Below are 23,992 nucleotides of genomic sequence, written 5' to 3'. Positions count from 1 at the left end.
TAATATATCCACAAACATAAATGTAAAAATGTAACTAAAAGTACAATGTATTACATATTGTGGTATAGAGAAGTCCCTGGTAAAGGGGCATATGGTCAACTCAGGGAAGGTTTTCTGAGAAGGCAATAGCTGAACTCTAAAGGACCATATCTAGGTCAGTGATTTTCAATGGGGGTGATAGGTTTACTACCCACATAACATTTGGCAATGTCTGGAATTGTTTTGTTTTTAAATTTTAGGTGCTGGACATTGAACCCAGGACCTCATGCTAGCATGTATTATACTACTGATCTATCACTTAACTCCTGGAATCATCTTTTCTTTAAAAAAGTTTTTTTTGAGCTGGGGAGTGTACCCAGGGGTGCTTTACCACTGAACTATATCCCCAGCCCTTTCTATTTTTTATTTTGAGATGCAGGCTAAGTTGCTGAGGTTGGCCTTGAACTTGCAATCCTTCTGCCTCAACCTCTGAAATTCTTGGGATTATAGGTGTGTGTGTCACTGTGCCTGGCTGAATCATTTCTGAATGTTAGAAATGGGATGTACCAGTAGATATACTGTAGACATAGGACAAAGATGCTACTAAATAACTTAAAATGTACAGGATGGTTCTTCATAATAGTTTCTGGCCTAAAATGTCACCAGTGTCAAAGCTGAGAAATCTTGAACTAGGCAAATGGAAAAGCAAAAGGCAAAGAATGACCATTAATGGAGACTCAAGTATTGCAAAATGGTTTCAGCAGATGGGACAGATGATAATAGGGCTTTATAAACCTTGTCAAGGAGTTTTGGCACTATTTTAAGAATGAAGGGAAAAGCAAGTGAAGGGTAATGAGAAGCAGAGCTGAGGGATGAAGATAGTGGTGGTGACATCTTTTAAATTACAATTCCAAGGTTACTGATCCTAGTATGGTGAACAGATTGGAAAGGAGTAAAACTGGATGTGGGTAGATCAGAGAGGTAGTTCAGTAACATAACCTCTTAAAACTCTAAAGTCTGGAGAAAAAAGGTGACGAGGTTATAGGAATAGCTGAAAAACTTCTTTTATAAATGTTCAGTCTGGGAAAAGAAGAACTGAAGAAAGTGGGTGCTTCGTGCATGGTCACGCCACAACATGTGGGTAGTGTGGTAGTTAACAATGTGTCCTTTCAGAATGCTCTGAAGTGGATCATAATCTCTAAGAATGAATGAAATGTTCTCCTTGCATTTAAAAAATAAGGGACAAGAATATCCCTTATTTTTCTTTGAATGTGATGTATGGTGACATATAAAACACTTTATCTGTAAGGATTCAGGCAGCAAAAAAAATTGGAGTAATTAAATTTTAACATGTGTTATGATCCACATATAATCAGAAGTTTAGGAGTTAAAATCAGTGGATCCATTGAGTATATTCTCACAAACATACTTTTCCTTAATTACTAAGATGAGCTATAAAAATATTTTTGAAGATATCTTTTATATGGATTATAAAATATATTCAATAAAAATAAAAAATAATGCATATTACATATAAAAGAGTGAATATAAAACCAGCTGGGTACAGTAACACAAGTATAAATTCCAGCTACTTGGGAGGCTAAGATAGGAGGATTGCAAATTCAAGTCTAGACTTAGCAATTTAGCAAAACTCTGTCTCAAAATGAAAAATAATAAAAATATAAAAAGGGCTGTGGCTGTGGCTCAGTGGTACTGTGCCCTTGGATTCAATCCCCAATATTATAAAATAAAATGAAACCCAATACATAGTTAAATAACAAAAATTTCCATACATGTTTTGTTATATAAAGAGCTTTTAAAAAGATGAAGATTTTTATTAAAACTCATCAAACTGCACTTCAACAGGACACTTTTCTACCATGGGGCAGACGTACTTTTAAATGAAAAGAACAGCTACCCTGTAAGCAGTGAATGAAAAAAAAAAATATGAAAGATAAAACAAACAAAAAACCCAATAAATTTAGGTTGTATCTCAATTTAATACCTGATAGTATTCATACTGCCAACAAACCAAACAGGTATCTCTTTACTATTTTATCAGAGTGAAAGGTATAGTTTTGTGACATTATCATTTGAATCACGTTAAAAGTGGTCTTATTCACATCTTAAAACTAAACAAAAAATAAAAGCATTTGATAGTTTATAGTCTAATTTTTGAGAGAAATAACACATTCATACCTGACATTTCAGTAATTTATCATCCTACTGTGCCTTATTTAACAAAATGTTAAAATTTTATGTAAGATTTATATTTAAATTAAATGCAACTGTGTAGCTGGCATCTAATTTTGGCTTAAAGTTATAGCATTGTACTGAAGCACTGTTAAACTATAATGATACACACATGACTTTTATGTGAAGAGAATTTCCTATTTACTTGGAGGGCTTGCGTGCTCAAATGCAAAAGCTTCAAAATAAAGAGCTATCTCAAAAATTATATTTCAATTCATTTGCTCCAAAAACTGATACTAATATTAGTTCTTAAAGAATTACTCACCCAATGAAAGCCACCATCTGCTCCACTATGTGCTTGCTGAATGTTATTATAACAAAGAGTTTCTGTAAAGAAAACAGCAGTTGAAATAAATATTTAGTCATTAAGAGAATCAATATAAATTCACAATTCTGATAACAGTGTTAAAAAGATGAGTTCTTGTCCCTAAATGCAATTTAAAAATTTCTGTAGGAAAAAAAAAAGACATCATTTAATTCAAATGCTACCTACTTTGGCTTTTTTTTTTTTTTTTTTGTGGTGCTGGGGATTGAACCCAGGACCTTGTGCATGCAAGGTCCAACTGAGCTATATCCCCAGTCCCACTACTTACTTTTGTATCTTAAAGATGCTTTTCCGTAAGCACGGCTCTAGTCTCAGTAGGATACAGGATTGTGTGAGGGAAAATATGAGTCATAAAACCGAAGACTGGGAGGGAATACTGGACACTTGCTTGTTTTATGTATCTCAGAACCCTGTACACAAGTCATAAGTTCCCATGTAACCCCACCTTGGAAATCAAAGCTGATTACTCCAACAACAGGGGTCTGGGCTAAAACTTCTCCAGAGGATCTTGAAAAGACCATCCATCCACCTTTCACAGATGGTTTTTATATAAGTATTATGAAAGTTACATTTCCAGTTCCTGAATTAGCTTGGCCTTTTGGTGTAGGGTTAAAGAATTCTTATTTAGACATAAGACATTTTTGGTTTGGTGTAATGAAGTATGATCTCTCCAATAATTAAAGACACTGATACCATACTAATACAAGAAAAGATGCCTTTAGGGTAACAAGTAACAGATATTCTCAGCTCAATTCAAAACCCTGAAGAAGTTTCCTAATTTTTCTACAAATAGTAGAAAGATGGTAAGTACAGAAATACACATTGTCAGGTATGGTGGCACATACTTGTAATCCCAGCAGCTTGGGAAGCTGAGGCAGAAGATCACAAGTTCAAGGCCAGCCTCAGCAACTTAGAAAGGCCCTCAGCAACTTAGTGAAACTCTGTCTCTAAATAAAATATAAAAAAGGGCTGGGGATATGGCTCAGAGGTTGAGTGTCCCTGGGTTCAGTTTCAATCCCCAGTAACAACAACAACAACAACAAAAAGAAAACACACACACACACACACACACACACACACACACACACACAGAGCTATAAATGCAGGCAGTAGTAAAAAGAACAACAAAAATATTATAGTTCAAAGAAAGGAACGGTCACACTTAAAGGTGTGGTTAATTAGGGATTCAAGAAGGTGTTAGATTTAACTTTAGCTTTCAAGGATGGGTTATAATTCTTCAACTAAATATGAATAATTGTGGATACTCTCCAAATTCCTGATAACAAACTCTTTAGTGTTATTGTATGTAAAAAATTACTTAATGTAACCAAAGGGAGGAATAGGAAATAAAATAAATAAAAATAGTCTTTTTATCCACCCTTGATAAATCTGAGGCAGGTAGGTAGGTTAAACTAAAGAAAGCATATTGTTTCAGGTAGAATAATAATAAGGTAATGTTATACAAACATATACGACTATTAAGAAGCTAACAAGACAATTATTATAGATAGATACTTCAGCAAGAAAAGCATTAATAAATGGAGGTCACCAAAATCCAGTTATTTGGAACCTCAATATTTTACTAATCAACAGAACTAATTTTTTAAAAGTATTTTGGAGGAGAGAGTGAAATCTTTATTTTTTTATTCTTTTTTTTTTTTTTTGTGGTACTGAGGATGGAACCCAGTACCTCATATATGCAAGCCACTGAGTTACAGTCCTAGCCCAGAACTAATGGTTTTGACTTTCAGTGATTTCATCACCATCAGCTTTCCCTACTATCATTTCCTAATAGGCAAAATAAGCCAATGCCCAGATAATTGCACAATTTCATTGCTTGAAAAACAAAACAAGATTTTCTTTATATACGTAACAGCTTAAAAATTCAGTGTGCTGGACAAGACATAAAATGTGTAAGACATTTAAGCACTTATGTCTCAGAGTCTTCCAGACTGGAGATCTGAGTGGGGTTCGACCAAATAAGCAAAAGGCACAGACTACCAAACAGTCTTCTCAATAATGTGCACAGAGAAAACAAAGGAAAGGGCACAGTAGGAAGACAAATGGGTAGAAGGAACTAATGAAGGAGAAATGAACAAAGAAGAAATCACCTGTTAAAGAAGGATCTTTAATTAGAAAAAAGTATCTTAGATTCAGTTACCACAAATTAATGAGTGCTTACTATATGCCAGATACCATTTTAAGGCATTAAAATAACTCTGTGAATCAACAAACAAACATTTCTGACCTGAAGCTCATAATTCCATGCATGTATGTGTGTTGGTGAGTGGGATGGTAAAGAGGCATTAGACAGTACCCATGTTAAGTAAGTTATATGGTACACAAAGTAATAAAGTATGTTCACTTTTTATTTGGGAGAAAGGCAATGTATCTAAGGATCCTATATATCTATAGGCCACCTGTCTAAGTGGAAGGGAAAATTGTGATTTAACATTTCAGGTAGGCCGATTTGAAAAATTTCAGGGAGGATTAATAGATAGCAAGGCATCAGTAAAAATAACAACATTTGGGGCTGGGGATATAGCTCAGTTGGTAGAGGAAGAGACAGGATTACTATTAGAGTATAGAAAAACTTGTGTGGGGATGTTTCCCCTATTTCAGAAATGGCTAAAATATTTATATTACTCACTAAAATTGCTTACCCAAGGAATGAGAAATGCTTGTTACCCTACACTACATCTGGATGTACACCAAGTAACATGCCTTTATAAAGTATGTCACTGTGATACAATGGAACATAGCAAACATATCCCACATCTTGGTTTACTGAAGGAGCTCAGATTGTTTCCTTTCAGAAATATAAATGGATTTTAGATTTCTTTCTTTCTTTTTTTTCCTTCCACATATCAGGCACAGGAAACAGCTTTGACTTTATAGAGTTTTGGTTGAATTACAGGGCCTTAGACAAATATTTCACCTTCTCTAATATGATTCCTTTCTTTGTGCAATGTACATACTAACTACTTCATAGGACTGTTTTGACAGTGAGATAACTGATGAAAATTACCCTGCACAGGTCCTGATAAGTAGTAGGTATTAAACAATTTAGTTTCTTTAATTACATAAATATTTCATAGTTAAGAAGGCAATGCAAAAGAAAGAACACTGGAGAGCATAGTGAACTTGAAGTCAAAAGACTTGAGTTCAAATTCCAGTTGTTATTTATTCTCTTAGGCAATTATTGCTTATTAACAACCCTAAGTGTGACAATTAAATGGGTGTAGTAATTCCTCTATTCCAGGATTACATTAAACACTTAAAAGTATGAAGTACTATATAAAAAATTAAGAATTACTGTAACTTGAAAAATCTACTTACAATGTTTAAAAATATACTAGATTTGAATCATTCTGAAATGAAAGGTCTGATAAGCTGTATATCTATCACTATAGATACGGTACTTATTGCATAATAAATTTTGCAAAAATTCATAGAAAGCTACTACATTCAAGAGGTATAAAACAGGATACATAAAATTTTATGAATTACTAGATAAGTTGTTACAAAAAGAACCAAAATAATCCATTAATTTAATTAGGTATTAAAGACTCCAAATGGTAATTGCAGATACACTGTAAAATAATCAAAATAATTTATTATTTAGCATATTTCATTATTTTAAAAATTCTATTATGGTATTTAAATATATATACTTTTTTGGGTACTGGGGATTGAAACCTGGGACACTTAAGCACTGAACCACATTCAGTTCTTTTTATTTTTATTTTGAATTGCTTACGACATTGCTAAGTTGCTGAGGTTGGCTTGAACTTGTGATCTTCCTGCTTCAGCCTGCTTCAGCCCCCAGTGGGATTACAGGCATGCGTCACCACACTCAGTTTATTATGGTATTTTAAATTTTAAGCAAGTAGCCTACAATGTTAAAAATCTTATGTCCAGCTGGGCATGGTAATGCACGTTGGTAATCCCAGTGACTTGGGAGGCCAAGGCAGCAAGATCACAAGTTCAAGGCCAGCCTCCTTAGCAACATCAGCCATGTAAGGGAGACTCTGTCTCAAAAAAAAAAAAGGAAGGGTGGGGACAGATATAGTTCAGAGGTAAAGTGATCCTGGGTTCAATTCCTAATAACCTACCCCCATCATAAAAAGGTTGGTCCACTAAACAAAACTTTTTGAATCCCAAACTATAGAAATGATCCCTAAAAGTATAGTCTTTACTTTAAAATTCTGAGTGGTTATTACAGCAAGACTAGAAGACAGATTGAATAAACTCTTCTCAATGCCAAAACCTAAGATTAGATCTAGGGAGGTAGAAGCAGCTTAAGTATATCAGGAAGAATCATAGGGGATACAAACATATTTTTTGGTGTTAGGTGTTGAACACGGGACCTAACAAATGATAAACACACACTCTACCACTGAGCTATATCCCCAGCTGGTTAGATGTATTTTTAATTATTATGGAATCATATGAGGACAGAGACATTACTTCATTATTTTTGCCTTTCTTTTGGTAAATACTTCTCTGTGTTGCAGACCATACTGATTAAAAACAAATTCTTTTCTTCCTTTCAGAAGGAAAGAATTTAAAAAAGAAGGAAACAATTTATATCACAGTTCTAGGAGCACATATCCATTTCTCCCTTATTTAGATTCTTGGCCTTTCTCTCTCTCTCTCTCTCTCTCTCTCTCTCTCTCTCTCTCTGTGTGTGTGTGTGTGTGTGTGTGTGTATGCATCCTACTGAGTGGCTTTGAGGACTAGCAGATCTCCACTGCTCTAACCACAACCCACATTTCCTCACCTTTTCAGCAACCCTTTCTTCCCCATTCTCTTCCACATTAATATCTGGCTGGTTTTCGGTTAAGAATATTGGTTCTAAGAGAGGAAGTGCTATACAAGTATGTGAAAGAAAATTAAAATTAGTGAAAGGTAATATTCTCTCAGGTTGTGGTTAGTAAAGAAACCATAGTCTTTGGACCACGCATATAAATATGATGTTCATTCTCCCACACAGGAACACTATTTTTGTTTGATAAAAAGTCTTAAGATAGTTTCATGGGGGCAAAAATAAGAACAGAAGGAACGAAGGAAAGAACAAAGAGGAAGAAAGGAAACAAGCGGATTCATTAACCTCCAAATGACATTTGCATGCTTTATTATTTAAACAAGCTACCAAGCAAAAGAAGTAGAACTAGCAACTTAATTTACTTAGGAATGAGTCTGTTTCAGTGCTCTGTAATGTGGTTATCATCATTAGATAATGAATCCGAAGAATATTACCTGGATATGCATTTTAATTATTGCTTTTCCAATCAGTGTTGCACCGAAGAAGGTCCAAAATGGTACAAGAAAATGTCCACATGTTATTCCAGCCAGATCAAACAGAGGATTTGGAATCTATCAACAGAGAAAGAGAGAAAAGGACTTCCATATATAATCCAAAGAACAACTTCATTTTACCACCCACTGGCATGTGGTATTTTGCTGTTTACGTCTTTTATTTTTTTAAACTTTTTAAAAATTTGTTTTTAGTTATACATGATAGTAGAATGTATTTTGACATATCATACACACATGGAGTATAACTTCCCATTCTTAATAGTTGTTGCTTAAGTCTTGCTTACACACAAAACAAGGTGTGGGTTCCCACTGTTCAGGTTAGGCAAGTATTCTAATATGTCTCTAACCTGGGTCACTTATTCACCTCAGGGCTGTTTATTGTTCAGCATGCTTACAGCAAGCTAAGGTGTCCTTTTGTTTCTATTACTTATGGTTAATGCCCCATACATATTTTTCATCACAAGAGAAGTAGATGAAGCCCATGAGTCTGCAGGAATTTAATTCCATTCAGTAGATTCTTGGTGATTTGCTGGTTGTTTTCTATAATAAGGTAAGAGTGAAGCCTTAAGATTATTTCAGTAGTGGGCTGGGGTTGTGGTTCAGTGATAGAACACACTGGGTTCGATTCTCAGCACCATATATAAATAAATAAATTAAATAAAGGTCCATTGACAACTAAAAAAAAAAATCTATCTAATCTATCTATCTATCTATCTATCTATCTATCTATATTATTTCAGTAGTGACTAGCATTCAAAAATCTTTATGAGACTATAAAGATATAGACAGCCAGGCATGGTGGCACATACTTTAATCCCAGTAGCTCAGAAGGATCACAAGTTCAAAGCCAGCCTCAGCAAATCAGCAAGGCCCTAAGCAACTTAGCCAGATCCTGTCACAAAAAAAAAAAAAAAAGGGGGGGGGGGGGGAGCTGGGGATGTGGCTCAGTGGTTAAGTACCTCTGGGTTCAATCCCTGGTATCAAAAAATAAAAAAATAAAAAATCTTTAGCCTGAACTACAAATATTATCTAAAAGTACTTACATCATTAGCAAACATTTTAGTAAATTCACAAATATATTTATAGGTGATGTGCTTATATTCTCAACAATTAAAAATTCACTATTTGTATTTTATTTTAAGAGAGCTCAAGGCTATGGGGCCAGGTGACATATTTTAGAAAGGAAATCACACGTAGAAATATAAGAGCATACAGATTCAGATGTTTTGAATACTCATTTCCAGAGAAAGAAATGATTCACATTAAATACCTTTCCAAACATTCCCACATTTTAAGAATGATAAAAGACAATTTTATATAAAAATGCAAAGAAACCACAAGCTATTTTTGAAAGCTTCATCCATTTTTCTCCAAAGCCCTTGTGGCTATTGGTTGAACCATTTACAAGCCAATTGACTTATATAATATCATTATTAAACTCTGAAAGAAAACCTAGTTGTTTAAAAAATATTGTCACATATGGTCTCTTAAAAACAATCTCATGACAAAATTAGAATTCTAGTATTCTTTTGTTAGTAACACTTGGATTCAATAACTCGTTTTTGTTTTTCTCATTTAATTCAAATGCTTTATGTAATTTCATCTCTTGCAACTATGTTGTAAGTTTGTATATAGCATTACATCTGCCATATCTTATGTTTTCTCATGCTACCCTCACAACTCACAATTATAATTTTTTCCCCTTTATTCTCAGGCTCCAATTCCTGTTGAGATGGAAATGAATTTAAAGTATGCAACATATGTAAATTAGAACAGACAAAAATGAGAATTTGTTAACCTGTTGGATATGGCATTCTACCTTGGAAACTCTAAGAAGAGCATAATCAGTGTATTTGTTGATATGCATGTTATTTATGCTTTATTCAAGTGTTAGGTAAATAAACTGAAAGGAAAATTAGAATTAAAAGAACTTTCAGTTGCTTTGAAATCTCCCTCAACTAGGAGTTTTATTTTAGCTTAAAAGTTGGCAACAAAAATTTATGCATATATATATTTTAAAATATCTCCATGATGCTGATATTGTATCATAAATTTTGGCACTAAATGCCCTACTTTTTGGCTATTTGCTTTAGTAACGGGAGGGTTGAAAGATGCTGTTTTCATGTTCTAGAACATAATGGATAAGAGGTTATACATCAGCAGACAATAATGGTTTTAATTTTATTTATAGTCATAGATTATATCGTACCAACCAGATGTCCAGTTATTTTGGCCAAATTGACCAGTGAACTATCAACAATTATGTACAAGTTAAGTGCTCCATCTCAAAAACAACTGTTTCTATTATGTTAGAAAAGGACCAGGATAAACACCAACTCATCAAGGAATGTCAATTTCATAAATTTAAGACATTTACAACATTAAGAGGCTGGCCCAAGCAACCGTTTTTGGAAGAGGGGTACTGGGAACCTTGGGTGTTTACTCCTGAGCTACAGTCCCTGTCCTTCTAACTTTTTAAATTGAGACAGGGTCTTGCTAAGTTGCTGAGGGTTTCACTAAGTTGCTGATGCTGGCCTCCAACTTGCAATCCTCCTGCCTCTGCCCCCCAAGTATCTCGATTTATATATAGGACTGTGCCTAGTTTAGCTTGGGTAACTTTACCGGACCCTGTTCAAAGTAAAATTGGGAAGGAAAAAAAGAAAAAGGGCTGATGATACAGTCCTGTGGTAGACAGCTTGCCAAGCTTGCACAAGGCCCTGGGTTTAATCCCCAGTAACAAGGGGAGGAAAGAGAAAGAGAAGGAGGGAGGGAGGGAGGGAGGAAGGAAGAAAGACAGGAAGGAGGGAGGGAGGAAGAAAGGAAGGAGGGAGGGAGGGAAGGAAAAGAAAAGAAAGGAAGGAAGGAAAGAAAGAGAAATTAATTTTTAAACAAAAATGGCTTCTTGGTTTAATAGTCAATGAGTTCCTCAAACTGCCACAGATTTTTCCATAACCTAGTTAGGTGTTAAAAATCACAATACAGATTTTATATGAATTCTTTGAAATTAATACTTGGAACTTTGGAAAAAGACTTCTTATCTACAACTTTGTAGAAAGAATAAAACTATGGTTATTTGGTTAAACGAACTTCACTATAAATTCTTCACAGGAAGGATGGATTTTGTCACTCTTTCTTTTCTTTTTTTTGTGGTACTAAGGATTGAACCCACACCACCTGTACTAGGTAAGTATTCTATCACTGAGTCACATTCTCAGCCTATAGTCTCTTTTGTTCTTACTGAATCTAGTGTTTTACGTCTGAACCATCACTGTGTAATGAAATACTTAAAAGTCAATATACAAGGTTGTGAATCTATCCAACATATTCATTCATATAATGAATAAGATGAATGACTCACAAAATTCATATGCAATAAAATGGTATCATTTAGTGAAATTTCTCACTTTTAATATAATTTACTTACTGAAGCACAGGCCAAAATTCCAAAAAATCCAACCTTCTGTACTAGGTTTTGAACTGCCAGTTTAGCCCGTGAGGCAAAGTCCTGTAAAAAGAAGGATTTTCAAATATTAATGTAAAGTACAGGAAGAAAGGAAAGAGAGCTCCTTATAAAATTTATTGTATTATCTAACAATCTGATAGCATCGACTCCTTCAATGAGTGAGATAAATAATTAATAGCATCACAGTCGGCTGTTCACTGGAAAACATGCAAATAAAAATTTCCCATAATATTACATCCTTAAATTCAGTATATTCAAGAATAAACCCAAACACCACCACTCTACTTTTAGGATTCTCTCTGAATTTTCTAGGGATGAACAAAATGTTGTAAACTAACCACAACCAACTCATTCTGTTACAAATAATGGCCGACCATATCTTTTGATCTTTCCTTCTACAATTTGCCAGACTCAAATGACAACAGGGTAGGAAATCGGGATTTTTCAAGACAAACAATGAAGACACCTTGGTTGATCATTAACCAGAAGAGGGAAAAAATGGTTATGTGGCATTAACTAAGCATTTATTATTTGAAAAGCAAGAAAATGCCTTACATTTGCACAGCTTGCACTGTTTCATAAACTGTTGTCACAAACATTTTACTTGAGTCTTTCAACAATTTTAGAGTATAGGTAGAGCAGACAGAATTATATCCAACCTATAGACCACAAAACCATTACCTTTATACAACCCATAAAGGTTAAGGGCTCAAGATAAAAAGTTATTAAGGGAAAAACATGAGACATGATTTAATCTTTAGAATCTGAAATCTGTGCTTTTTATTTTATTATGCTGCCCCTTTCTAAACTGAAACCTGTATTGAGAGTTGGGCTAGCTGATTTCCATGATTTTCTTATTTCAGTATGTTGATGGTACAGTTATTTATATATATCTATATCTATCATGTTTTTTCTTCATAGAAATCTTAAATTGGATTCTATTTTTTTTTTTGGTTTTTAAAATAGCATATATTCTAATGAAAATTCCAAAATTTAGTTCACATGATGAAAAAATTAGCCAAATGTCCATTTTTTAAAAATATTATTTAGGGGGCTGGGGAGATAGCTCAGTCGGTAGAGTGCTTGCCTTGTAAGCACAAGGCCCTGGGTTCAATCCCCTGCACCCAAAAAAGAAAAAAGGAAAAAAAAATAAATAAATAAAAATATTTTTTAGTTGTAGGTAGACACAATACCTTCATTTTATTATTTATTTATTTATATATGGTGCTGAGGATTGAACCCAGTGCCTTACATGCTAGGAGAGTGATCTACCACTGAGCTATAATCCCAGTCCTGTAAATGTCCATTTAAAATAGTCTTCACTTCATAGAACTTCTCTCTTTAGTTAATGCTACAAAAAGGTGACAATATAGAGGCTAGAAGTCTATTTCACAGAATTTGGTATAAGGTTTAAAGCTAGGAAAGCAAATGAGATAAAAATACACTTCTCTAATCCACACAGTATAATGTATTCCCAATTTAAAAAAATATTTTAATAGATAATATTATGTAGAATAGCCCTACCAAGTTACCACAATAGTCAATACAGAAATTAAGGGAAAAAATCTCCTACTTGCTAAGGATGGAAAGAAAAATTAAATAAACTATACTTAAGTAGATATTATCATTTATACACTGTCAAATTTATATGTGTTTTCAAAGTTAACCATTAGCTCAATTCCACAACAAAATTATGCAATTTAAATATTTCTTTCCAAAGAGATTCTTTTTTTTGGGGGGGGAGGAGTGAGACTAGGGTATTGAACCCTGGGATGCTTAACCACTGTGCTATATCCCCAGTCCTTTAAATTTTTTTTTTTTTTGAGATAGGGTCTCACTAAATTGCTTAGGGCTTCTCTGAGTTGCTGAGACTGGCTTTGAATTTGGGATCCTCCTTTCTCAGTCTTCTGAACTGCTGGGAGTACAGGAGTGTGCCACTACACTTGCCTAGAATTCATTTGTTTTTTGATATTAGGCTTACTTTTTCAGTAGATCTATTATGTCAGGTTTAATATTTTAAACAACTGAATGACTTCAGCAAAGGGCATTTTCTATTTTTATTCAGATTTCTAACTTATGATGAATAAATTTTTCTTCTCTTTCTTTCTTTCTTTCTTTTTTTTTTTTTTTTTTTGGTGATGCTGGGGAACCAACCGTGGGGGTCTGGTGCTTGCTAGGGAAACACTCTATAACTGAGCTACATCTCCTTCCTGACAAACTATTAAGTAAATGAATTTTCCAAGTCAGATGAATGGGGGAATAGTTTTCCAAGTATATGATAGGCAATCACTCTATCACTGAGCTACATCACCAGCCCTAGAATCTTATATTTATTTAAATCAAGTGATTGATAGAGATACATAAAACAAATTTAGACTGGAAAGAAGTATAATCATACTTTTTAGGCAATTTGTATAAAGAAAAAATGACTAAACATTGTATACATCACCTAATATACTAATACTGGCCTACCACATCTACCTTTTTTTCTTTCCTTCTACAAAAAAAGATACTTGTCTATAGAAGTTCAAAGAAACAAGTTTCCTTTTGTGAAGTTTTTTATCTTTTTGAGATAGGAGTTTCACTACATTTTCCAGGCTGACCTTGAATTTGCGACTCTCGTGCCTCAGCTCAGGCATTACAGGTGTGCCCCACTGCACTGGTTAAGAAACATGCTTTTTAAAAAAAACCTGAAAAAGATGACAATTCAATAGAGGGACCATTGCTAGCAAAGGAGAATAAAAAGTAAGTAGTCATTTTTTTCCCCTTTGGGGAAGAATCTCTGAAGAGAAATTAGGCAAAAGCAAAGAAAATTAGACTCCTTGTTCTCTTAAATGCCTGAGTGCTCATCACCAGTTATCCTTAAGGGTACTTCAAGGATCTTATATTTGAGTGAAAAGAGTTAATCTATCCAAATGAGTAAATCAGAAACCCCCTTTAATCTTTTTTTTAAATTTTAAGCTACTTTGTATTATGAGGAAAGTTAGCAAAGTGCCTTTTTAATAGGGATTTTTACTTTTTAGAAATGGTGAAAATCATCTATTAAAAATGGATTTCATGTATTTAATACACAGTGACCATGGTACTTTCAGTTCCTATAATTTTTCCCCCAGTCTTTCACAATATTCTCAGAATTATAATTACATACCAAATAATCCATAAACATTAATTGAAATTAAACTAATATGAAATCTACACAGTTGTTTTCGTCACAAGAAATAATAGCTGAATATGCAGTTTGATGGATTATTTTCTTGATTTTTTTCCTTGACAGTATAACAATAAAAACAGACACACTCAGAGAAGCACTGTTAATATTTGTACTAAATCTAAAATACTTTACAATAACTCATGAAGTAACTCATGCTTAGATTTCATAAACAATTTTAGTTTATTGCTTTTTAATTTTAAATTTATTTTAATATTGAAGTCATATAAGTAAAGCTTACTCACATAGGTTTAAAGGCTTTATTTAAAAAATTTTTTGGTGGGGGGGTAGACTGAATTCATGCCTTCAAGTGTTCTATCACTGAAACATTCTCAGCTCTAAAAATTTTATTGAAACATTACTTATTGTCCAAAATATTTTACATATTAAACATAATTTTACTTTTTTGTTGATCTATAGTTTTAAAAGTTCTTTATTTTCTTAAAACCATTTCAGTACTTTTTTACTATCTGTATAATTTGGCAGCTCTTTTCATGTTGATTTTAGAATAATATTGCCCATGAATTAAAATACTTATATTCTCATGTGATTTCAAACTATAAAGAGGGAGATTTTTATTTATGGATATTATTTGTCAATAAATTTGACTTCACTCATACCCACTACTGCATATCACCAAAAACCCTCCTTTTTAAAAAAAATTGCAGTGCTAGGTAGGGACAGAACCCAGGGCCTTGCTTATGCTAAGCAAGTGATTTGCCACTGAACTCTATCACCACCTCAAAATATCTCTTTCTCTCTCTTTCTCTCTCTCTCTCTTTGTACCAGGGATTGAATCCAATGGCACTTAATCACTGAGCCATATCCCCAACCTCCACCCCCTCTTTTTTTTTTAATTGAGATAGGGCCTTGCTAAGTTGCTTAGGGCCTCACTAAATTGCTGAGGCTGGCCTCAAATTTGTGATCCTTCTGTCTCTGCCTCCCATTTCCATGGAATTACAGGTATGTATCACCACACCTGGCAAAAACTGCAGTTTAACAGAACCATTTAACAAATTGAACAAAATTTACTGTTGTATTTTAGTCTAAGTAAAAATAATCCAAGTCAAAATGTGTACCAATAATAAACAACATTTTTGAGAAAAAATAGAAAAGATTACTAAACAAATTGGTATGTTAGGTATTCAATAGTTCACATTAAATAACAAAGGGAAAAATGCTTAATTTTATAGTTTTGTAGTATACATGGGAACAATGTAGCAAGTTCAATTTGGTTACTTCCTCAACTGTCATTCTTCATTTTTTCAAAAAACTAAAAACAAATTCCTTTTAATAGTTTCATTTCTCTGTATTTACATTTCACAACTTTTACCTATTTCACAATTTTAAGTGCTTCAGAGAACATTCTCATTCTCTAGATCTTTTAAAAATAAATAACACATTTACAATCAGTGATTATGTATCATTTTCTCCTTTTTTCAAAGAAAGAAATAATTTATAGGTAAATAAAATTACTTTTACCACCACACCCACAGTGACTAAATATAACCAATCCTACTTCCCTTTACCCCCCACCCAAAAACTGAGGATTGAACCCAGGGATGCTTTACCATTGAGGTACATCCCCAGTCCTTTTTATTTTTTGGTGCCAGGAATTGAGCCCAGGGGTGCTTAATCATTGAGCTACATCCCAGTTCTCTTTTTTTTTTCTGTAAATTTTTAAATTAAATTAAATATTTGTTTATTTATTTATTCGGTACCAGGGATTGAACCTAGGATGCTTAACTACTGAGCCACATTCCAGTCTTTTTATTTTTTTGGTTCTAGGAATTGAACTCAGGGGTACTTAACTACCTCCCCAGTCCTTTTTTGTATTTTGAGACAGGGTCTCACTGAGTTGCTTAGTGCCTCACTAAATTGCTGAGGTTGGTTTTGAATTTACAATCCTCCTGCCTCAGCTTCCTGAGTCACTGGGATTACAGGTGTGCACCACTGTGCCCAGTTTATTTTTATTTTTTAAAACTTAAAGACAGGGTCTCACAAAGACACCCAGGCTGGCCTCAGATTTGTGGTCTTTCTGCCTTATCCTCTGGAATAACTGTGGTTGTAGACATGTGCCACAGTGTCCCACCATCCTTTTTTAAAAATAAATACCCCAGGTATTTATCATGAACTTGGTCAGTGACTCATCACTACTTTAAGACTGATTGCTACAATCGATCTTCCTGCTTAGCCTCCCAAGCTTCTGGGATTACAAGCTTGAACCACCATGCCTGGCATCAACCTACTTTTGAAAGAAGAGGAGACAAAAGGAAAAATTTCCTAAACATTAAAACAAGACCAAGGAAAATGAGTTACAGTCATTCCTATCACTGAGATTTTTAAGGACTAAGAAAGAAAAATAGACATAACCTTAAACTATAAATATTTCTGTACCACTATTCCCTTCCTCCCTTTCTCCCTCCTTCCCTCCTTTCCTTCCTTCTTTCTACCAGGGACTGAACCCAGGAGCACTTCATCACTGAGTCACATCCCCAGCTCTTTTTATTTTGAGACAGGATCTTGCTAAATTGCTAAGACTGGTCTTGAACTTGCAATCCTTTTGAGTGTTTGGGATTACAGGTGTGTGTTACTGCTTCTGGCTACATTGTTTTTTTCCTAAGAAAATACTTATGATTAAGGAAGAAGAGAAACTACAAGGCTAATAATTATAATGTTTCCAAATGCTAATCTTTTAATCTAATAATGTTAGCTTGAATCTAAATATATAAAATAACATTTATTGGGCTGGTGTTGTGGCTCAGGGGTAGAAGTGCTTGCCTGGCGTGAGGCACTGGGTTCAATTCTCAATACCACATAAAAATGAATAAATAAAATAAAGGTATTATGTTCATCTACAACTAAAAAAAAATTTTAAAAATAACATTTATCTTCAAATAGTGACAAAAAACCTTATTCATCATGATTACCACATGAAAAGACCTCTTTAAAAGCATCAGAAAAATCACAGAAAATGTCAAATGAATATAACATTTCTGGAGAAAAATGTGTTTATTTAGTATCTTACAGAGATTTAAATTGCCTGACTTTATAATTCCTTATATGTTAAAATTTCTGCTGACCTAATGTTCTTGGATTTGGTCCTGAAGTAGCTCCACAGGCAATATTAAAAATCACTGAGCAACTGTTTCAATAATTCCTCATGAAAAATAAGTTTATGTTAAAATACACTGTATTTGTGAAGTTCTTCTGTCACCTTAAAATTGCTTGCTGGTTCCTATGTCCTGGTTAAGTATGTGTGCTGAGCAACTAAAACTCTATTAAGCAGAAATGAAATTAAACAGTAATGATTTAATATTATAAACTATTTCAGCCTGAACAACTATGAAATAATAACCTATTCTTCTGTCTCTGACCCAACATGGTGGTACATCCCTATAATCTCAGCTACTTGTAAGACTGAGGCAGAAGGATCACAAGTTGGAGATCAACCTTGGCAACTTAGTGAGACCTTGTTTCAAAATTTAAAAAATGAAAAGGACTGGCAAAGTAGCTCAGTGGTAGAGCTCCCTGGGTTCAATCCCCAGTACCAAACACAACAAAATAAACAAGTTAAAAAAGGGCTAGGGATGTAGTTCTTTAGTAAATTGCCCGAGTTTAATGTCCAGTACCAAAAAATAAAAAGTAAAAATAAAGAGCAGGCTGGGGGTGTGGTTCTGAGCACTTACTATATACAAGGCCCTGGGTTTGATCCCTAGTACTGCAAATAAAAAATAATAAAAACATAGAGTATTAGAGTACAAAAAATATTTTATTGCATTCTTGATTTCCTCAACAGTATCATTAATTACTTATATATTTTTTTAAATTTTATTTACTTATTTATTTTTTTTGTGGTGCTGGGGATTGAACCCAGGGTCTTTCTACCAACTGAGCCATCTCCCCAGCCCCCTAATTACTTATATTTTAATACTGCACATCCAAGTAGGTCTCCTCTAAATAAAGCATATTTTAAAGAGTCATTTAATTTTTTTTTTTTTTTTTTTTTTTGGTGCTGGAGATTGAACCCAGGGCCTTGTGCATGTACATGTGCATGTAATAAGGCAAGCATTCTACCAACTGACCTATATCCCCGGCCCTAATCTGTTTTTTAATTATAACATTTTAATATATCACTAATGTTATAATTTTAATACATCATTTAATCTTTTTTTTTTTTTAAATTATAACAATAATGAACTCAAACACACATAGTATAAAGATAATTTCTGGTTAGGGCATAAATTCTAGAATTATAATAAAAGTAGGAATTTTTTAAAATTTTGAGTTGTAGATGGACATAATAACTTTATCTAGTTATGTGGTGCTGAGATTGAACCCAGTTCCTCTCATGTGCTAGACAAGTATTCTACCATTTAGCCACAACCCCAGCCAAGTAGGAATATTTTTAAGGTCTTCTTTCTTTCTTTTTCTTTTTTTGTGAGCTGGGAAATCAACCTAGGTCTTGAGAAAGTTATATCCCTAGCCTAAAAGTAATGATATTAATGAAATAAGTATCCACAGGAGATTGATTCTAGTCCCTTATATAAAGTGGTATATAGGATTTGCATATAACCTAAGCACATCCTGCCAAATACATTAAATCATCTCTACATTACTTATAATACTTAGTATAATATTAATGCTATGCAAATAGTTGTTATACTGTATTGTATTTTAATCTGTGCATTTGTGTGTGTGTGGCGGGGGTGGAAAGCTGCAAGGCTGGGGATTGAATCCAGAACCTCACGGGTTCTAGGCAAATGCTCTATAACTGAGCTATATCCCCAGTCTGATTTGTATTATTTTTGTCAATGCATTTTTATATTTTATTGCCGTTTTCTAAATCTGGCTAAATATGGTTGATGTGAAGTGCTGACTTAAGTTAGTAAATTTTAAATTACTATCTATAAGATGCTGAATTATAAAATGCACATTTACCAAGAAAGAATGATCAGAACTGAGTTGTGAAACTACTGAAAATGAGAAATTTTAACATCCATCTGATGGTTTTAACAGTTGGATGCCAAGCATAAAATCAGAGATGAGCATTAGAATTTTTATGTATGTATATATCAGAAATTAGGGTAAAACAATAATTGTTATAGAATATATAACATGAACACAATTCAGAAAGGAATACAAATTTTTTTGGAGACTTTTTTTTTTCTCTTTTTTTAGTACTGGGGAGTGCACAGTGGACAGAGGAGTATTTTACCACTGCGCTATATCCCCAATCCATTTTTTTTTTTTTTTGCGGTGCTGGGGATTGAACCCAGGGCCGTGTACTTGCAAGGCAAGCACTCTACCAACTGAGCTATATCCCCAGCCCCCCAGTCCATTTTTTAAAAAATATTTTTTTAGTTGTAGATGGACACAATACCTTTATTTTTTATTTATTTATTTTTATGAGGTGCTGAGGATTTAATCCCATACCTCACACATGCTAGGGAAGCGTTCTATCACTGAGCTACAACCCCAGCACCCCCAATCCTTTAAATTTGTTTAAATTTTAAAATAGTTCTTATTCATATATATATATAAAATATATAATATAATTATATTTCTTTAAATTTCACTGTGAAAATCCAGTTGTAACAAATAGCATCTTCTTTTTAAAAAAAATATTTTTTGTTGGAGATGGACAGGATACCTTTATTTTATTTTATTTTATTTTTATGTGGTGCTGAGGATGGAACCCAGTGTCTCACACATGCTAGGCAAGCACTCTATCACTGAGCTACAGCCCCAGTCCCAGCATCTTCTTTTTTAACAAAAAGAATAAAACTATGAGGCCACACGTTTGACACAAGTAAATACTATCTGCTATGGTTTGAATGTCCTCTGTAGTAGTTACAAACTTGATATCCCGGGCTGGGGAGATAGCTCAGCTGGTAGAGTGATTGCCTCGCAAGCACAAGGCCCTGAGTTCAATCCCCAGTACCGCAAAAAACAAAAACAAACAAACAAAAAAAACTTGATATCCCCATGCGATGCTCCTGAGAGGAACCTTTAAGAGGTGATCAAAGTCAAGCAGTCTGTTCTCATAAATGGATTAAAGCCATCGGAGTGGTCAATTATAAAAGGAAAGAGTTAGACCCCCTTTTTCCTCTCTTCTGTCATATGATGTCTTTTACCATGTTATCATATAGTAAGAAAGCCCTTATCAGACACGGTTCCTACATGGACTTTGTGGCATTCAGAACAAAGAGCCAAATAAACCTGTATTATTTATATTTATCCACTTTGTGATAGTCTGCTATGGAAGGAAAAAACAACCTAAAATACTATTTCTAGATTATTTCAGTTACAAAAACCCATAGGCTCTACAATGTGAGTACAATATATTTTTGTACCATGGTCTATAGTTAAACCCAAAACACCCAAAAGTCATTGATCAAAACTAACTGACCAAAAGTAATTGATTTGTGGCACTTCAAAAGTTAAGTGAAGGACAGACCAAATAGCCCATCTCGTAGAGTGCCTGCCTCTCAAGCGGGAGGCCCGGGTTCGAATCCCCTGTACTCTGCCAGAGTTGTGGAAATTACAAACAAAGAAACCCACCTCCCATCGTCTCTGGGGCTGGGGAGATAGCTCAGTCGGTAGAGTGCTTGCCTTGTAAGCACAAGGCCCTGGGTTCGATCCCCAGCACCCCCCCCCAAAAAAAAAAAAAAAAAAAAAAAAAAAAAGTTAAGTGAGAATAGGGCTAGAATAGAACCACAGTAGAGTGTGGCCTATATATGCAAGACGCTGGGTTTGATCCCCAACACCACAATAGACAGATAGTTAGATTTAAAAAATAAAAAGACCAGTACTTTTTTCTCTTAAAAATAGTTTTTTTGGGCTGGGGATATAGCTCAGCTGGTAGAGCACTTGCCTTGCAAGCACAAGGCCCTGAGTTCGATCCCCAGTAGCGCAAAAAAAAAAAGTTTTTTTAAGATCAGTACTTTTTTCTCTTAAAAAATATATATGAAGGTGAGGCATGCTGGTGCACACCTGTAATCCCTGAGTCAGGGTTGAGGCAGAAGGATCTGCTAGGTTTAGCAACGTTGTGAGGCCCTAAGCAACTTAGTGGAATCTTAACCCAAAATAAAAAAATAAAAAGGTCTGGGGATATAGCTCAGTGGTAAAGCACCCTGGGTTCAATCCCCAGTACAAGAAACAAATAATTCATTTTGAACAACATATACTTGAGCATACTGTGCTAAAAAGAAGCCATCAACTATTTCTGGGTCAAGATCAGGTTTACAAGCATTTCTGTATGTAGAGATGTATTTCTTTATTTGTGTGAGGGGTGGGGAGAAGGGAATAGTACAAATATTTTTCAAAGTAAGGTACAACATATATACAGTATACAAATCTAAAATGTACATCTTGATGAAATTTTACAAAAAACATACCCATGAAACTACTGCTGAGATCTAGAGACAAAACATGACCAGAACCCCCGGAAACCCCACTGGTGGCACTCCTAGTAATTATTTCTTCCCTCAGAATAACCACTATCATCAACTTTGTTACTATGGCTTTAGCTTTTCCTATTTTTTAAATTTATATAAATGGAATTATACAATATGTCCTCTTTTATGCTTGGTTTCTTTAGCTCAACATTATATCCAGTTGATTCAAGCATAATGCTGCATGTAGCAGTAATCAACTTGTTCTCATTGCTGTATGTTATGCTATTGTATGAATATACCACAACTTATTCTATTGTTGGTATACATTAGAGTTGTTTCCAATTTGGGGCTATTATAAATAATGTGGCCATGAATGTTGCTGTACAGATCTTTTGGCACAACTTTCTCGTGAACATAAACCTGCAAATGGAATTGCTGGACCATAGGAAATGTATATGCTTAATATTAGTGCATAGTGCCAGTTTTTTAAAGTAATTCTAATCTAAATTACTTTTAATATTGCTTCTATGATGCCAATTTATAATAAATCTCAGTGGAAAAAATCTAAAATGTGTTTCCTCTTTTTAGATGGCTCTAAACGGTGTTTGTGGTAATTAGCAGCTTTGTTAATGTAAACATGAAAACTGAATATAAAAAGCAAATAATTACATTCAAATTTGGGTTAAGTAATTGATGCACACCCATATTAGGGAATGGGAGCATTAAAACCAGTGTCTCTCACTTGATTCTGTCACTGAGTTACATTCCCAGGGGCCCCCTCCCCCTTTAATTTCATTTTGAGACTGAGTCTTCAGGATCTTACTTTGTTTCCCAGGCTGGCCTTGAACTTGAGATCCTTCTAAGTAGGAGCGGGGATTATGGATATGTAATTTTGTCCTTGGATGTATGCCATGCAGTGTATTGACATAAACTATAACAACTATGTTATTAGGTGATAAGATTTTGTGGGACATTGTTGTGTGTGCTATTCACTGAAGATGAAAATGTCAATATGTGGCATACACAACATATTGTGGTACTATACTTTTTTGGCATGTGAGTGTTAGGGAATGAACCCATGGCTTCACACACGTTAAGCAGATAGTCTACCTACACTCCCTATTCTTTTTTTTTTTTTTGCGGTGCTGGGGATTGAACCCAGGGCCCTGTGCTTGTAAGGCAAGCACTTTACCAACTGAGCTATCTCCCCAGCCCCTATATTCCCTATTCTTGAGAGAGGCACTGCATTACTAATGATTATACCTATTTCTGGAGATGTCTACACTGCAATTTAAAATCAGGATAGCCATATTTTTACATAAAAGATCCAATATAAGAAACATGGAAAGGAGACTCAGAAATCTCTTGACGGATTCAACAAGAAAGAGTCGTACATCTACCATGATAAACCAAACACCTTAGCTAATTAGAAATAAAACATCTTTGTCATGGAAAATAAGCATTAACAGTTATTCTGCTGTCCTTGTTTTCACTAAACTCTGATCTTGGGCCAGAACCTCTGTGAATACTCTTTAGTTGTAAGAGTGAGTAGGTTTGTATTTAATATGCTAGCAATTTGCAAATCCATGAGCAAAAACATAGCAGAAATAATCTATTGGTCCAAGTTTCAACGAAAGAGGATTTTCTAAAGGCATTTTACAAAAGGTTTTTGAAACACAAACCTGAATATAACCCCTTTAGTTTAACAAAGATAACCGAATGCTTACCCATTGCTTATTTTTTTCATATCTATAAACAGGTGTAGAGATGTAAAGAACAAAGCAGACACAAACAAAATGATATTTCACTCCAATGTCCAAAGCTAAGAAGAAAAACCTCAAATATGTATTCCTTATTGGGCTTTTTATTGATTGGGCTGCATTAACCTCTTTTTAAAATTTTTTTAAAATTTGTTCTAATTAATTATACATGACAGCAGAATGCATTTATACATTTTGATAAATCAGACATAAATGGAGTCTAATTTCTCATTTTTTGACTGTACAATATTGTAGAATCACATTGGTCATGCAGTCATATAT

General features: G+C 34.2%; 1 protein-coding gene and 1 pseudogene across 1 annotated transcript in view; both read right to left on the bottom strand.

Moving 5' to 3' along the window:
• Positions 1-23,992, bottom strand: part of Vmp1 (vacuole membrane protein 1) — a 110,970-nt gene that overhangs the window by 17,353 nt on the left and 69,625 nt on the right. The window contains 3 exon segments of the mRNA XM_047545289.1: positions 2,498-2,559; positions 7,820-7,936; positions 11,304-11,384. Coding sequence (XP_047401245.1) covers positions 2,498-2,559; positions 7,820-7,936; positions 11,304-11,384 — 260 coding nt within the window.
• On the bottom strand, positions 6,631-6,753 carry LOC124981605 (uncharacterized; annotated as a pseudogene).

The sequence above is a fragment of the Sciurus carolinensis genome, chromosome 3 (assembly GCF_902686445.1).
Source record: "Sciurus carolinensis chromosome 3, mSciCar1.2, whole genome shotgun sequence".
Classification (NCBI taxonomy): domain Eukaryota; kingdom Metazoa; phylum Chordata; class Mammalia; order Rodentia; family Sciuridae; genus Sciurus; species Sciurus carolinensis.
The sequence above is the reverse complement of the archived record's forward strand: the minus strand, read 5'-3'. Positions and strand labels throughout refer to the sequence as shown.